General features: G+C 39.2%; 1 protein-coding gene across 3 annotated transcripts in view; it reads left to right on the top strand.

Moving 5' to 3' along the window:
• pigg (phosphatidylinositol glycan anchor biosynthesis class G) overlaps positions 1–18,313 on the top strand; it is a 56,477-nt gene extending 38,164 nt beyond the window's left edge. Inside the window, exons 11-13 of one of the 3 annotated variants that reach the window (XR_006844834.1) lie at positions 4,617–4,926; positions 7,000–7,168; positions 8,348–8,441. Coding sequence is in view for 2 of the 3 variants with exons in the window: in XM_046405694.1 (XP_046261650.1) it covers positions 4,617–4,926; positions 8,348–8,511; positions 13,154–13,376 (697 nt within the window). In the remaining variant the exon portion in view is untranslated. Of the gene's footprint in view, positions 1–4,616; positions 4,927–6,999; positions 8,512–13,153 lie in introns of those variants that run through there. The other 2 variants (XM_046405694.1, XM_046405695.1) reach the window with 2 other exon arrangements.
• The last annotated feature ends 209 nt before the right edge of the window (positions 18,314–18,522 follow it).

Here is an 18,522-nt window from a genome sequence, read left to right as displayed (position 1 = left end):
GAATTTTGCTTGCCTCTGTTTTGGGGGGAAATGTTTATTGTTTGTGACTGATATGGATTAGTGCCACAGCCTTTCACAGCTAAATGTACAAATTAAGAAGAGAAGGCATCTTTTAATATCTCACATGTAAATCTCTTGGGTTTCACACCCTGCTTGCATTGTTGTCAGATAGCAGCCACATTAAACACTACTACAATACTTCTTGTTAAGTGCAAATGTGTAGTCCCGGAAAGATTTGTAATTCTCTCAAGTTTTCCGACATTTCCGACAAATTTTCCGACTAACGCTAATTAACAAGTAAGCCAGCCTGACAGCTCAAACCCATCGCTCTCCTTCGGATAAAATCAGATCCAGGCCAGGATTTTCCTCTTTTCCTTTGCATAAAATTATAATGAATACAATCCCTGCCACATTGTTAGGGGAGTTGTGAATAATAAAGAATAGTGCTGTATGGAGCATATTCCTCTGCTTCTTTCCTTCACTGGAACAGGTTTCCATAAAACACGCTGATTAATAATACATGTCCAATACTTGCTCAACTCCTTCAGGGTCAGTTATTATCCTGTAGTGCTTTTACAGATTTGACTGCATCCTGCTGCAAAAAGAAATGTCCTTTAACTCTGAGATAGCCTTCAACTAAGAGGAAGCGGGTTTCTGAAGCCATGCTTGTAAAAAGGAAGATGTTCTAAATGCAAAAATAGCCTTTGAGCTGTTGTAGTTTGAAAATATTACCAGAATTAAATCAGTGTTAGATATGATTCTGAATATCGTCTGAGGTGTAGTCGCTATGTGAGCATATATAAAAAAACATTGTGTTCTTAATGGCTGGGTTAATCTCTACATGTTTGCAAAGGATACAATTAAAGGCCACACTTTCTTCAGGCTGTAACTCACTGGACATTCAGTGGCTTCCTAAATTTCATTAGCTCTTAGTTATATAATTTTTTGTCTCCATTCTTGATGCAATAGAATAAAACAATGTATCATTCCCTCAGCTCTTGCCATTGTTTTGCTGTCTTTTTTTTTGTTTTGTTTTGTTTCATTAAGGCTAATTTACTCATTACTTCTTTAGAACAAATATTAATGAGTGTAAGTTAATTAAAGAGCATATTTGAGGGGAAAAAATTAATTTAAATTTCTGTGGGTAAGAGCATATGCTGAATGCCTGAAATGGAAATTAGACTAAATGTAATTGCTTTCATAATCGAAAGCACTTTTCTTTTAAAGCTTCAATTTGGGACTTTTTGAGCATATAAATTATTGATAGTCGGAAAAGGATTTTTGTGATGTAAGCCTTTTAGCAGGAGAAGGGCCTTCTGGAAACTTTCTTCTTTTCTTTCACCACTAGTTTCAGACTTCAGACCCAGGCTCACTGTCACAGCAACATACTGTGTAGGCCTTGTCCATCTTGACATGAAATCAAAGCTTTACACCCTTCTGGAACCTCCTATTTTCAAAGCTTGTTACATTATTTTCTATAGAAAACAAGAAAAGTCCACTCAAAACAATTTTCACTCCAGTCAATTAGATGACTTGAAAGAAGGGAAACATCACCTTTTAGTGACTCAAGTGGTGTATCCCAATTCCCTGAGAGCAGCCTTCCTGAGTGTCTTTCACCTGCTGACTCAGCCCTCATTAGATATCAGTCACTGAATAGATTCTTCAGCTGATTGATCTGATACATCAAACCATCAGTGGAGTTTCATACCAGAAGAAGACAAAGACAAATAACAGATTAAACAGATTAAACTTAACTGTGTAATTTTATATTGTATTTGTCTTCTGATTCATCATATAGTTAAAAATCTCTGTCTGTTGTTGTTCTGAACAACAGAAGGACCACAGACAACATTTTCAGAAAAGATTTTTCTTCCTGATCTGTTATATCCCCCATTAACTTTTATGATGGATACAGCTACAGTCAAAGTAGGAGATTCTGTGTTTTCGCGCTTTTTACATCAATTATAGTCATTTCTAGTCACATGCGAACCTGATAACTCCTGACTGACGGATTCCATTTGTTTCCTAATGTCAGTTTTCTTTGAAACATTTAGCCTAATGTATAATTTCCAGTAAAGAAATTACTCTTGCTTATTCATCCATCCATTTTTTATACCGCTTATCCGTCAGGGTCGCGGGGGAGCTGGAGCCTATCCCAGCTGACTATGGACGAGAGGCGGGGTACACCCTGGACTGGTCGCCAGTCAATCGCAGGGCTGACACACAAAGACAGACAACCACACACTCTCACACTCACACACTAGGGGCAATTTAGAGTAGCCAATTAACCTAATGTGCATGTTTTTGGTATTGTGGGAGGAAGCCGGAGTACCCGGAGAAAACCCACGCAGGCACAGGGAGAACATACAAACTCGACAGTGGCGACAGTGCTAACCACTGCACCACCGTGCCGCCCACTCTTGCTTAAATAATGAATTCCCAATGAGAATATCAATTAATACAGATTCACTAGATTCACTAATAACTAATAATAATAATAATAATAAAAGGCATTCTCATAAAAGAAATGATTCGTGTGGCTCTGAGCAGGACACAGTACGCAGTATAGCAGAGTTATTGTTATTGGTATTGTTATTCATGTACAGATGAACAGCTAATGGGCCACAGAGAGAAAACTCGGCTCTGCACATGTGCAGACACAAACTCCATCAAAAAGTCTCTGCAGCTGTTAAAGCCGACCGACAGTGAATCCAGCTGCCGCCGTCCTCAGAAACGGGCGTCGCTTCATGTGACACTTCAGAGTAAAATCATCTTTCCTCATTTCTCCTCACATGGTTTCCTTCCTGTGGGAGCGACTAAGACGCAAGGGAAAGACACCAGTGAGGGAAACGTGGATGCACTTTAAAGAAATACTAAAGAAATGCATCCTTTGTGGAACAATGTTGTCACTGTAAAAATTTTAGTGTCTGTTAAGAAATTGAAAATGCACCCAGATGGCGGTTTATTATTATACTTGCTTCTAGCTGTGCAGTCAAATATAACAGCACTGCAATAAATTCTGCCTTTCTAAAGTTTTTCATTTTGTTGAAATAGTTTTAGAGAGGTGTTGATTCTACAATGTGGTCTTTTTAGACTGTACTTTGTGGGGCTGTCAAATTGTATTTCGCTGTACTGAAAGGTTTTTCTTGTGTTTCGTCTCAGTCCATTTGAAAGCAACTTCGCATTCAAATATTGTGGTTTTATTAATACCCTTTTTTGCATTATTATTATTATGAGTAAAACTAAATAAAACTAATACATCTGTCCTCTCAATATTCCTTTGACTACAGGGACAGATAAACCCCTGATAAACATGTTCTGTCTCCATTATATGTAGTCCTATTGTACTTAATAATATTATGTTGGGAAAAAGCCCAGAATGTGTGACTCAGTAAGCATGCTGTATTACTGTGTTATAAGTATAACATTATGGTCTCTACAGTGGAAAACAATTTGATTCTGAAATCCAGAAGGAAATGCAAAGCTGCTGTTGAAGGAGCCTTGTGACTGGGGCCATAATCAGTTTTTAATGTCTTAAGAAATCCACACCTATAAAAGTTTTTAGAAATCCAAGTCAGCTCTTATAAAATCTTTCTGTGACCTTCACATGTAGTCTGGAGTCTGGCTTGCTTCACTGCCACTCTTCCCATTCTTTTCTACTTAAATCCCTTGGTTCTCCATTCAGCACACATAATTTTGACATCAGCAGAAAAAAGTAAGTGCTACTTACTGAAAAAATAAGACTCTAAATTGGGCTAAAATAATATAAGATAATCTTGTCTCTCTCACATTGTAGTGATGCAGAAAGCTCAGTGGACAGTGTGATTGGTGTGAGGAAGCCTGTTCTCTTCAGGCGAGTCATTCTGACTTCCAGTCTCATACAGTTAATTATTAATGCCACATTGACACACTGCATACCAAATGAAGGGTTATGAGTTACCGAAATATAAGATTTACTGTCAAACAAGGGACTTGGATCTGAAATTAATTAAAGTAGTGAACTCTGAAAACCAAAGGTTTGACTGAAATATGAGATAATAAGTATTTTACAGTTTAGCTCGCTGGCTGTCTTTATCTTTGTAGTCGAAGTCTTTTTCTGTAAATTAAGGTTAGTGAGTGAAATGTGATGACAAGAGAAACGTGTACGACTGCTTTGCTTTTTTTACACTCTGTTTTTCCATATCTGTTACTGAATCTGAAATATTTGCTCATGTATCTTTACACACCATTTATCTGATTTTTTTTTTTTTTTTTGTCCACAAGAAAATGTCAGTATCACAGAGATGATGTGATTCCTTTAAGATTGTTGTTTTGGTTCTGTTAGGTACTTTGCTTGTATTGGTCATTGTTTGCTCACAGTTTTCACTCACAGTTTTCACCTTTCTTTGATTAAAAAATAATGTTGTTTTATCATTCAGTATGTATTAAATCTGAATCAAATTGTTTAACTCATATCAAATGTACATCTGGATTTTCAGTTGCTTAAATGCATGGACAGGTACACCAGAATCCACTTGTCACAGTGACTTGAATATTGAACAAGGAGTTTTTAGAGAAAAAGCAAGAGTGGCTGACTGCAAAGACAGAAATTAATCTCTGTCATTGTTGTCTTTCAGGGGAACAGTGGAGGCACGCTTTGTTTACGTCTTCGTTTTGGGCATCCTGTTCTCGGGCACCAAGGACCTGTTACGATCCCAGATCATTACAGCAGATGCCAAGCTGAAGAGCAGGGGATTATGGGAGATTTACAGTGGCTTGGTTTTGTTGGTTTCGCTGTTGTTTCGTGCACACAACCTGCCCGTCCTCTGCTGCTGTCTGTTGACTCAGACCCTCATGGCTCAGTTTATCTGGAAGAAACTCCACTACGACGCAGCCCAAACCACCATCATGCATTACTGGTTTGGTCAAGCCTTCTTTTACTTTCAGGTAAGAAACAATAATAATGTCAGTGACTGCAAGGTTTAAAAGCCCTTTTGTTAAGTGTAACTGTGTTGCACAGCAGTACATTAATTAAAAAAGAATATGTGTGTATTTAAAGCTCATTGTTTTGGTATGTCATATTTTTCTTGGTGAGGCTGTTGATTTTTGAGTGACACCAAACCCTTAAAGGACTATTATGAACTATTTTATATCTTTAGAATAGTAATAGTAGATGGGCCAGTGGGGAAGTAAAGCCGTTCTAAGTTAAAATGGCAAAGAAATTAAATGAAATTCTGTGGCAAAATAACTACATTCAAATAATTGCTACTTATTTTTGTTTCTGACACTTAATTTTGTGCCGGGGACCATAGCTTATTAGCTGTGTTACACCATCCACTTTTATTTAGCCCTCCTCTGGTTAATTGTTTGTATGAGGAGGAATGGTTTGCAGATAGTTATGAGACCTGGGTCAACATGTTGTCCTGTCGGTGACAAAGCTAATAAGCTAGCTAACTGATAGCTGGCAAGCTCTGTTTCCAAAGCATCATCAAGTTTGTTAGCTCAGGGAGCCACCCCCCCTTTTAATTAAGTGGTGTAAAATGTACAATCATGAGAACACAATGCCAGTGAGGAGTAAATGTCACCCTGCAGAAAGAATAGACTCTGGTGGACCTCTGTGACCACTAAGTGCCAGCATGTTTTCAGCTTGCTTGTGTGTTAGCGGTTAGCTTGCCAGTACAACAGTTCACCAACTAGCTGTGTGAAAAATCCCTACCAAAAATCAACAAGCTTCAAGGAAACACATATTTTCCACAGATTCATTTTGTTGTGCTACTTTCTGGTGTGACCAGGCCTTAATTATGGAGTTTTTTTTGTATGGGACAACCTCCAGGTGTGAATGTTCATAACTGTGTAAGCGCATTACTGGTAAAGAGCATGCTCTAAAGTGAAACTTCCTATACCAGTTAAATTTAAAAGTTTCCAATCGAAAGATTATTTTGAGTTGGGTTGTTTGTCTCTTCAGAGTCAGACGAGCTTGTTTGAACCTCTGCCAACTGGTCCTGATTATCCAGTAAAATTCACCCTGTTGTAAGTCTTACAGTTAAATAAACAAAACAGTTATCACACCATCACCAGTTTACAAATTAAAACTGTTTCATAAATTGCAGTACCTTTTGGTGCTGATCCCAAAGGGAGCAGAAACCGCCACCTCCCATATCTTCAGGGAGCAACAAAACAGTTTTCTTGTCTGATTGTAAGAGACTTCTAATTTAATGCTCTGACACAGACTGTAGCAATATATAGAGGAGCCATCACCACTGATAAAGTGCTGGATACTGTAATAGGTGCAGTTCTCGGTAGAGGAAACTTGTTTGTGTGTAAATCATATGACTTCTATCCTGTATTGGCATGAAGGTGACCTGGACCAGTTGTTTCCTGTGGATGTGTTTTGGTGTTCTGAGCTGTGAATGCTCCTCTGATACCTTCCGTTTGGTTTAACCTCCATTCAGGACAGATACTTTGTTAGCAGACGTGTAATGTTGACAGCACTGAACTTTCCACATCTCTAACAATTTAATAACCGTCGTCACCCTTGGGTCATTAACACTTTGATGGGCTTGGGAATAGGTCGCCACCAGACAATTTTCAGTGCAGGCGTCCAGGCATGTAATCTCAACAAAGCTGTAATCCTAATAGATCTGTAAAGGAAAAGCATATGTCATGTGCTACTCTTCAACAAAAAGTCATGTATAACAGTCATAATTATGTTGAATTAAAATCTAATCATCGAGTTCAGTTACTGGTTAGCAGTGAGCTCTGAGTTGAAAATTGATCAGAGCTCTACGATATTAATTTAGAGTCTAGTGACATATTAACTTTCTCTGTTGAGTTTTCAGAAACTTTATTAGAAATTTTGGCAGAAAGTTATTGTTTTCAAAGCATTCTTGTTTTTTGGAAACCAAAGACACAAAAAATATAAGAGTACTGTGGGAAATCCCAGGTAACATCAGATACAGACATTGCTATTATCACAAAAAAAGTTAAATTGCATGACATAATGAATTAAATGTCTCACAGGAGACGTTTTGGCTGTCTGCATTTAGCTGTCGTGAGCAATTAGAGTGATGAACGAGTCAGACTTTGGATTTTCTTTGGATTTATGGCTGTCCCAAAAGCAGATGGTCAGTAAAGAAGCGTGGAGGTGTTTCTTCTTCAGAAATGAAACAGTTTGTGCAAATGTTGCCACGTGGGTATAGGGACGAGTCACCTCACGGTTATGAATTCAGATGCACTTAGCAACCTTCTGTAGAAAAAAAATGAATCACCCCTAAGATGTTTTTAGAGCTCAAAACTGGAACGTGGAGCCACTTTTTATTAATTTGACAAAGGAGGCGTGACAGATTTAACAAGAAAGTCATTCCTGATCTCTGCCGATTTCCAGAGATTTTTCTTCTTCTTGTGTGTGCATGCCGCCGACTGACAGTCACATGAATTTTAAATGTAATTATCACTTGTTATGCACAAGGAAATTAAAAAATGTTAAGCAAGACGGTTGGAGAATGAAATACTTTAAATAAACCAGTTTGAGCTTCGTAGGAGAAGATGTAAGCAGACGTCGTCTCTCAGCATTTGATGGCTCAGGGTGATTGATTTGTCTGAAGGCTGCACCCGAGATGCATGAACAGCAGGATGCAGCTGATTTAAATAATCTGAACGTGCCACTCAGAATCAGAAATCAGCAGCACAAAACACAACATGGACAACTTTGCTTGTGGCTTTTTTTGAACCCTTGAACTCTTCCCCTAATCCCCAAAAATGTCCCGACACAGCAAAGTACTAAAAAAAATGAAGAACTGCTGGCAGGTGGCAGGATCTGTGCAGAAACACACACCACTCCACACACACTTCTAGAGAAATTACTTTTGTATGAGTCCATACATTGTAACTGCAGCTTAATATGCTTTTTATTTAAATAGAATACAGTCCTCTTATTGTAAAGGTTAGGCTAAGGATGTGTTACTGGGTTCAGTAATGTGTTGCAGTTCAGGGGCCTTTTTGGTTAAAGAATTTTTAACCTGCTGGCTTTATGATCTGCATGGGACAAAGACTAAAATGTGTAAATGGTGCAAATGTAATGTGTGCACACTGACACAGTAGCCTGACTGTACCTAAAGACCAGTTCCAAACACAAAAGTGTGTGCTGCTCTGGTCAGTGCCTGGGAAACACAAACAACTGTGCCACTGTGAAGTCACCAGAAGCTCCATGTAATGATGATAAAGCAAAAGGCCAGTTCTTTAGAGCGCTGAAATGCTTACGGTGCTTCACACACAGATCTTTGTATACTCATTTTGTCTTTTGTATTCAGGGTAAGTTATTCCTGTGCCCATGGCGATGCTAAAATAAGCTTTCTTTGTGCACCTGCAGGGCAATTCCAACAACATTGCCACTGTTGACATTTCAGTCGGCTTCATTGGACTGGAAAGTTATGTAGAAGCACCTGCCATCTTCTTAACTGCCCTCAGCACTTACGCAGGGCCCCTGCTCTGGGCTTGTCACCTCGTCTGCTACCTCAGCTCGGAGAGAGACAGGTAAGTGTTAAAAACATGTTGCGATGTATTGTTACATAGGCTTTTGTTCTTTATGTTTACACAAGAGATAGGCGCCTCTTCTTCCTGTCTGAGTTGGCGTTGTAGCGTGGGAGTGGAAAAGTCAAATGGCTGAAGATAGATTACAACACTAGCAGCCATTTAGCATTTAGAGGTTTAAACACAAAATAGAGCACTGCCACTAATTAAAAATCTATGCAGTGTTTTTGAAAGTCGGTGCAGTCTCACAGGTTATAATGTTGTGATATTCAAGTGATATTCAGCCTAGTTACAATGGTTATCTAAAGGTAATGAATAAACAGCTGAAATAGTTTGTGTGTTAGCTAAAAGTTTCCCTAAGTGATAGTAGTGTGAAATTCAAAATAATTAAGGCAGTCCAAAGATTGATGCTTGAATTTGATTAACAATAAACACCTGATGATAATCAATAGTTCTGAATAACATCCAGTTTAAAAGAAGCTGTGTGGAACATGACAGGTACCGCCTTCAACCTTGGTTTAAACCTCTTACAGTTACTTTTGAGTGTTGTCTGTGTCTTTTTTTTTTACACTGTGTGCACAGGAATATTCTGCATGAAACCCTAACTGGAGAGAGGCAGGAAGCTGGGTTTTTGTGTCTGTATGAATGCAGCCAATAACTACAGATTCTCCTCAGCATGAGGTCTCTGCACAGTGCTGAATAATGAGGTCTGTGGCTTGGTAACAGCTGTCCTGCTGATTGAGCCAAAACTAAAATGTTCTTTTAATGTAGACAGAGGTTGGCGTTGGTATGACAGAAGTTTGTTTAACCTGCCTTTGCTGTTTAAATGCCAGTGAGAGAAATGCAAGGATTTATGTTAGGCTGCAGCCTTGGCACAAAAGTCACTACTTCATGTCAAAAGAAAAATTGTTAGCACCAAGGTCCCACAGAAGTTAGACATGCATTATTTATAGTCTTTATAATCTTTGATTCCACATTTGAATGTGATATGTTTAACATTTCAGAAGTCTCTGATTAAAAAGTTCAACTCATCTTAAAATTTTGGTGCTGATGGCGGCAAAGTGTAGGGATCACAAAGTTTGAACCTTTCGTCGATCTAACACTGTTCCGCAGCTCCTGGCTGGATATTAAAGGTCCTCAGAGAATGACTATGCTGTTGGTGACTTCCCGGGCTTTCAGTTAGCACTTTTTTGATGTTCCTGTGACATTTAACCCATGACCAGACAATACCAAAAATTCCACCTCTGAATAAAGACTAAATCTGTAATCCTCCTAAGAGTGAAGTGGGTACGAATGAAAAGTGAAGTCACACTGAGATTGAAGCTACACTACGGTGAGTTAGGCAGAGCTAAGTAAGCTAGCAAAATCACTTATAGGAAGTGTGACAGGTCTCAAAGAAAAATCAACTCACAATAACCCATAACAACATAGCACCAGAGATGTGTATATAATGTATATAAGCTCAAATTGCCACCTGAAATATCACATCTAAAAAGCTGGATTCAAAGGCATCTCATGGATTGATCTGTTTCACTCGTGAACCAAAAGCACAGCAACAACAAAAGCAGATGATGAATCCTATTTAAACTGGTGGCACAGATCTGCCCACAAGCAGACCATTATGGAAGGTGATGATGGAGCCTGACAGCCATGGCTGTTCGGAGGGTAAAACCACATCAAAGTGTTGTTTTGTCTGTCCATCACTTGCTGAGTGCTGCAATTAACTCTGCAGCCTCTAGAGGTCACTGCAGGGATTATAGCCTCATTCTGTTATGCCTCTCAAGCTAAAAGTCACATTAAATCATCCTTATAAACATTACAAATTGCATTAGGCTGCAGGATAGTTGACCATCTTTCTTTTTCTTGTTACTCATGTAACATGGTGCTTTCCACAGAAACCCTGCCTGTAATAATCAGTCAGGCGTTGTGACAGATGAAACTCTAAAATAGCCTCATACACAGCAGCTCATTTAGGATTCACTCTGCAACATCAGCAGCCAGACCACAAGGCAAGTACTGGAAATGGACTCTGATCGATAGTTTTTCAGTGGGCCTCCCTGGACACACTCAAATTCTACTTAAAGCAATCTCATAAAGAGATTTTTTTTATTATTGTTTTTCATCAGAGGAGGCACATCAACACAGCTTAATTTTCATGATTAAAATTGTCTCCAGTAAGACATCTGACATAAATACAAATGGCAAAAAAGAGTATTCAGGTCAAACCATTTTCATTATGTACTTCCAGTAAGCGACTGTTTGTTGAGAGCTGTGAAAAAGCACAAGTGGACACTGTGACAAACAGCTGCAGACAGTCCAACTTGCCTGTAATGCAACAATTTGAAATACAGTGAACTTAAGGACAAACTTATACTTCAGTGTTTTGGTCCAGTATTCCAGTAGGAAGATCTGCATCAGTCAATGCTTCATTCATCCTTCATTTTGCACATTTAGCATCGTCTTATTTTGCCCATTTATGGCAGTAAGGAAAAAAAGGTTAAATTAAGACCAAGTGTCATAAGCAGGCCTTCTTTCTTCTTCCCTCACTTTGTTCATTTTGTTATGTGATTTTCATTTTTTAACCACACACTGGATAAATGATAACAAGTTGAGCTAAGCCTCTCTTGCCTCTTTCATTTATAAATCTGTGCATTAGACAAAATGCCATAGATGTCACATATCTTCGCCACAGAGAGAGACACCAATTGACTGTTTACCCTCGTAACCCACCTGAGAGGTTTCACATGAATGTTTTAGTAGCTCTAGTACCAGAAATAAGTTGTTCTAAAAAACGGCTGCTCCTTGGAATTTGTCAGTAATTGAAGAGCTCAACCTCTATCCTGATTGCTAATGCACAGTGGGATTCTTTTTTTCTTCTAGTGTTAGTTTATGTAGTTCAAATTATTTTCCTCGAAGATACCATGATATGATATTCACCAATGTCATTTCTCTTTAACTGAAGATGTGGAGTCTTTGCTATATATACATATATATATATATATACATATACATATATATGTAGATATGTAGATTGTATTGCCAAAGGTATTCAAGCAATCTTCGCTCTATCAGGTTGAGGTCAGGACTCTGTGCAGGCCAATCAAGTTCTTCCACACCAAACTCATCCAACCATGTCTTTATGCACTGGGACACAGTCATGCTGGAACAGGAAGGGTCCATCCCCAAACTGTTCCCACAAAGTTGGGAGCATGAAATTGTCCAAAATCTCTTGGTATTCTGACACATTGAGAGTTCCTTTCACTGGAACTAAGAGACCAAGCCCAGCTCCTGAAAAACAACCCCACACCATAATCCCCCCTCCACCAAACTTCACACTTGGCACAATGCAGTCAGACAAGTACCGTTCTCCTGGCAACCGCCAAACCCAGACTCATCCATCAGATTTAAGATGGAGAAGCGTGATTCGTCACTCCAGAGAACGCGTCTCCACTGCTCTAGAGTCCAGTGGTGACGTGCTTTACACCACTGCATCCGATGCTTTGCATTGCATTTGGTGATGTATGGCTTGGGTGCAGCTGCTCGGCCATGGAAACCCATTCCATGAAGCTCTCTCCACACTGTTCTTGAGCTAATCTGAAGGCCACATGAAGTTTGGAGGTCTGTAGCGATTGACTCTGCAGATAGTTGGTGACCCCTGCGCACTCTGTGCATCAGTGTTCACTGACTCCGCTCTGCCATTTTACGTGGCCTACCACTTCGTGGCTGAGTTGCTGTCGTTCCCTATCGCATCCACTTGGTTATAATACCACTGACAGTTGACTGTGGAATATTTAGTAGCGAGGAAATTTCACGACTGGACACACAAACACAGGTGACATCTTATCACAGTACCACACTGGAATTCACTGAGCAACACTGAGATGTTGTTAATTCAAATGTTAGTGACTCTGAGGGCAGCATAGCAACAAATGTAGAACTTTCTACTGTGTGCCATTGTATTAACTGTTGCATTAAAAAATAACCCACATTATTCATTTTGGCGTTTGACACATTTAAGCCTATGTGGACATTCATAGAAGTCAGTACTGCGTGTGTGTTTTAACTGGCCCTTTGATTGATTTTCCACCTCCAAACTGGACTACTTCCCATGTCTCCTACATCTCTTGTGTTGGGAAAAGGCTTGAAGTTCCTCCCCCTCAGCTGGGACTCTGCCTGTTTGAAAGAACAATATTCCTATGCTAATTTACGCATGTGTTTCAGCGCGTCAGAGATAAAGTCTAGCACACACATACAAAAGTCTTTGTGTATGCGTGTGGTATTACATCATCGTCTCCTAATCTCCTCACTGCATCACTCCTCCCATCATGCAGGTTTTAGAGTAATTAACATTTGCCAGCAATCCGTTTTATTGTGAGAAGATAATTGGATCAGACTCTTCTCCTGGGTACATGCAAGAGGTAAAATCTCCAGAATGTGAAAATGTAGCCTTCGTTATGAGTCATCAAACAATCTGCAGCTTTACTGATTTGACATCATCAGGAAACATAAAGAGCTTAGGATGACCTTGGTTCACGTATAAACTTTTCTGTGTTGCTCCACAGGAAGTTTGCCTGTTTTTCACAGCAAAGAGCTTTGCTCTCTGCAGTGTTTCCTCCTCTCTAATGAATCCTTTCCCTCCCTGCAGGAGCCCGGTTGCAGTCGGCCATGGCTGCTACTGTTTAGCCTTGCTGAGGTCTGTGCCAGCTGCAGCCTACATTGTGCTGGTAACTGTTCTGCGGTACCATCTCTTCATATGGAGTGTCTTTTCACCCAAATTACTGTACGAGTCCATGCACCTGCTGCTGACTGCAGGAGTTTGCGTCTTCTTCTACACTATGGAGCAAAGCCACCATTCCAGTGGGTCTTAAGGAGCCAAAGATGCATCTCCCCTTAAGGGATTCTCTTAAGTCAAAGGGTCAGGCTCGGTCTCTTAAAAGTCTGTGTAAGGCTTTCAGACTGATACACTGTACAATATGCTTACCCTCACTTTGTAGTATAGGTTTGCTGATCTGTTCACATTGTGTGAATAGATGCTTCAGAAAGGCTCTTTCCTCTGGACTCTGCACATTTGGTTTGCAAAAATATACTTTAAGAATGCACTTACAGTGTAATTTTAAGCAGTTTATTTCAGTATTTCCTTTTTTTCAAGGAGAAAATGTGGATGAATAAAAGTAAAATTACATAAAGAAGTTTATGAAAGAATAACTTTTTTTTTTACATGAAAATAAGTTACCTCAGGGACGTGTACAGTGAGAAACTTCGACAACAATACAGAGTTTGATATTTTTGTGACATAAAAAGCATCATGTGTTTTTCATTTAGATGCTTCAGATCATTAACCGTGTAACTAGTGTACAGAGCTTCTGGGTTTGCAAAGTTAAGTCAATGCGGAGGGGCCTTACATGTGCATTCTTACTGATGACCAGCAGGGGGCAAATCTTCTGGTTTCAAAAACATCTGATTGTATGTAAGCTTATGAGAAAATGACCCCACTTTGCACTTGCTTTATCATCTCAGTAAATGGTTTCTTAATGAGTTTTTGGTCTCGTCACTAGTTTGAAGCCTTCTTCAATACAACAGGCTCTTAATTTTGTAAATTAGAGTCCCATTCAGAGTAAGAGAGATAAAGCAGGGTCTTCTTTAGGGTGATTGACAAGTCGCTACCACAGTGTGTCCTCAGGTTCTCAGTCAGAGCCAATCAGGAAGAGCTCTACTCTTTGCCCAAATATGGTGACTTCAGGAAGTAGTCCAAAAATCAGTGGATTTTGTCACAGTAGGTTTACCCTTGCTTCAGCTGGAGTTCACTGTTATTGTCATACTGTGATGACTGCTGTGACAGGTCAGACTGTCTATAAAAACAGTTTGTGGACAAATTATTGAAGTCTGCGCTGTCTTGACTTAACAGACACAACAAAGGAAACTTAAACCGTCAAACAGGGTCTGAAGTTGCCTGCAGTCCTGAGACAAGGTCTAATCCATCAACATGAGTGAAAACATCTGTGTGGGTTTAAAATGGAGATGCAGGCCACTTCAGTGTGGGAGTTTTTAAGACATTTGTTTCTCTTCAAGACATTTTTTAATGTGCTAGTAAAATATTATGTAATCTTTATTTTTTCACTCTCAAAAGTATTTTATTGTCCATTCACTAGGGACGTTTTGGAAATGGTCATCACAAAGCTGCTCCAGAGATCTTTCTATGCATGTGAACACACACACTATGTACGTGTTTCTACTGCTATTAGCGTGAGAGGCTTAGTAGGTTTGGATTTAGGCAAACTATGTCTAAGTACAAACAAAAGGCTTTTTAGATATTTTCACATCAGATGATCAGTTACAACCATGGGTTTTCTTGTTTATAGTCTTCATGTTAAGGAAACTGGTTTGGCATGGCTGAAAAATAAGATACATTTATTGTATTGCTAACATTCTAAGTCTCTTACTGACCAAAATCTGCAATATTCAGCACATGAAATGCTCTGATTACCATATAATTAAACTGAGACTGGCTCCAGCAACCTATGACCTATGAAACCAGAGTTTCAACCAGACAGTCAGTTCACAATTCAGTCCAGACATCCAGACCTCTTACTGAGGTCAGCCCAGAAATGAAAGGAAACATCGAGGTGTATTATATGGTAAGTATTTTTAGTTATTTTCTCCACTTCCAGCTGAGACTTTATTAATTCAGTAGCAATTTCAGTATCTTGGCAGACGTTTCGACTGCATGTCAACTAGAGGTCTGCAGCACATCAAGAACACCAGGAACATTTGATGAAACCTTCACAATAGTGAAGTAATCAGTCAGTTAACAGGACAGAGTTAAATAATTTCCATCAATATATTTATAGAATATTATTATTTCTACTTAATCCTACTGAGGGAGGATGAGATACGAAAAGCGCTGAGCTCATATTCAAGCAGAGGTGCACAAATTAAGCACATGATCCCATTGTTTTTTTTATTCCCCAAATTGTTCAGTAAGAGTTTGGAATAAAATGCCAAAATCATTGCAGAACCTTAAAGTTCAGCTGCAGGAACGGCAGCAGCAAACGGTTTTACTTGCTATCATTATCCACCTGAATCCGACTGAATTTACATCACAATGTGGATGTACGAGTCATAACATTTCCAAAGTCTGGCAGTGCACTGCAGGCTTCTGAACTTGTTTTACTTGTGCTCAATCAGTTCAATATCACTGACAATACCACAGTAAAGCTGGCTATCATCCAAATCAATAACCGCATGGAGCCAAAAGAGCAGCCGGTGTGCTGCTGTCCTAGGGCTAATAAGGCCAGCTTTATTATTTTAGTATCTCACAGACTGTTTTGACTCCATTTTGAAAGTAAAATGAAAAGAAGTTTCTCAAAACATCCAGTTTGCCATAAACTCTTGTGATTGTGTAATTTCAGTCCTAAATAACGTTCCCACCTCCAGTATGCAGAACTGCAGTGGTGCATTACAAAATAAGAGGAAAAACTTCCACTCCAACATTTCTATTGTTGAGTTATTGACTTCTTTGATATCAGTGAATATGTGTGACTACTTCAAAAGCTCTTTCCTGGTTGTAACCTGGTGGTTTTTACATCAGTACCTTTTAAGATTCATCCAGAAAAAGAACAAGTTGAAAGATTTAGTGTTAAAGCTACAGCATGCAACTTTTCACCTCGGGGCATAGGAGTGAAGCCTAAGTTCCCGCCCCAACACTTGTCACTCACATTGATGAGCTGTCTGCCCTGTAACAGCACCTCGCCTGAGGCACAGATCACTGACACAAGCTGCCATGGGCACCGGAGAAGCAGATGCCAAACCAAGAAGGGGAGGGGGGGTGCAAAAATCTGAATACATGCAATAGTCTGATGCAAGTCAAGCTTCACACTTGCTTTTACTGCTGTTGTGGCCCACCTTGACAGGGACAACCTCAATGCCATCTACACCCACAGAAAATGGAATTTAAATGTCCTGAACATCATTGAAAAGTCAGACAAACAAGGGGATTTACATTTGAACACACGGGGTCAGTGACACAAACACATGCTGCATAAGGATCACTGCAGGTTGGCTGGTTTGCATCAGAAGCAGGAAACGTTCAGCTTTGAGGTGATCGCTGAACATCAATCATGTTTGATGGAGCAGCATCTCTCTGCATATCATCAACTGCGTCACACTGAAATGAAAACTCGTGACATCACTTTAGTTGCACTTTAGTTCTGTGGAGTTTGAGAAACTCCTGAAGTCCTTTGGTACACATTGTGGTCATTTTTCTTGGTTTTAGTAGCACATTTGCCATCAGCAGCCAACATGTTGGTTTGTTTTTCCTGGTTTTCTGTTGGGTTAGTTTTTTCTATAGGGGACTTTTTTTTTCTTAATTTGTTCATATCATAGTTCCTGGTGCCTCATTTATAAAAATGTTCTTAGAATTAAATTTGAAAGACAAAATTGTGGCTGATATTAAACAGTAATTATCTGGCAGTTAATTCCTCACAGGATTTGAGGGTTAAGAAAAAAAAAAAAAAAAAAAAAACAGTATCAAAAGATGAATAGCTGTGGTGTGTCCAGAAATATTGTCTGTGAGTCTGCTAATTCCTCACACCTTCAACTGGTAACTCACATTCTTCATAAAGCTCATGTAGGCTTGGATGCAAATGTGTCCCAGACTGCAATGCCCCTGCATAACCAGCAGGAAAATCACTTACGTCAAGTCTAGACTTTGCTTAGAGATCATTTCCACATCAAAGTAAAGTTTTATAAATACCTACCTATACATGGTTTTCTGTTTAAGTCGTGCTTAAAACTGATTGTTTATCCAGTTTATAAATGAGGTTCAGTATAAACAAACTAGCAACACTTTGAACAGACCTAGAAGACACTGTATATTAGATAAATATTCAATAATAAGATCAACAAATGTGAAACCTTTACCAAAAAAATCACCTCACAGTCAGAATAACTAAACAGGAAGTGGCATGTAGATCAAAGTCACTGCGATGAACTCCACTCCAAATGTTCAGCTCACAGAGAGAAATTAAGTCTGCAGCTGTGTTACGGTTCTTTTAAGCTCTTCTCTTTTTTTCTGTTCCAAAACATCATGGATGCTCATGTAAAAAGATCACTGCACCAGTGCACACAGAAGCCTCAGAACAGCTTCTCACAAATCTGATGTTGATCTGATGACGCTTTCTGTATTTCTGTCTCCTCTGTCTCCAAATACCTGCCGGCCCATGAAACGCATCAGAATAATAGTGTCCACATGGTTGAAAGCTTTTAAGCGCGTGTGAGCAGTTACACGTGGATTTCCTTGCCAGCTCCATTCTGTGTGATCCTTCAGCTGACATGTTGACTGAATTTAATTTCTTATTTTAGCTCTGAGATTCAAGGAATGAATGTAGATTGGACATACAGCCAACAATACAGTACAGTCGACATCAGCCTCCATTATTTGTAATTTGTAAATGTAATTTGTCTTTCCTGTCAGTAGATGAAATGTGCGATTCAGCTTCCATTCTAGTAAGATCTTTCTTGTTTTTAGATATATTATGATAATTATGCCATTCATCCTGTTTTTATGCATGTGTGCAGTTTTACCACTTAGTGTGTCCGTGATCCCTCCTGAAGTGATTTTCCACTTTTTTTTTTTTTTTTTACTTCTAATTTGTGTATCCTCTGAGTTGAGAGTACTGCAACAATTGTGAAATGATAAAAAAAAAGGTGACTGGTGACTATTTCCTCCAAATCGTTTACTGCTTCAAGAGACACTCTTGCATTATTTATGTTCTTGATAATGAAATAAATGATTTACTGCTCTAAAGCACAGTTTCTGTGTAACTTTATCAGCTGTGATAACTACAGGAAGTACTTCAGAGATGCACATGCACAGTCCCCATATATTATTAGTGATTAGATGTCCATTAAATTGTCTTTTAGCTCCATCCAGCTTGCATGGACACCATCTGTCAGCAGTCCCGGCCTGCTCTGGAGGATGAATGACATATGAGTCAAAGTTTCTTACTGACTTAG

This window comes from Scatophagus argus, chromosome 12 (genome assembly GCF_020382885.2).
Source record: "Scatophagus argus isolate fScaArg1 chromosome 12, fScaArg1.pri, whole genome shotgun sequence".
In the NCBI taxonomy this organism is placed as follows: domain Eukaryota; kingdom Metazoa; phylum Chordata; class Actinopteri; family Scatophagidae; genus Scatophagus; species Scatophagus argus.
Note: the sequence above shows the minus strand (reverse complement) of the source record. Positions and strands in the feature narration are given on the sequence as shown.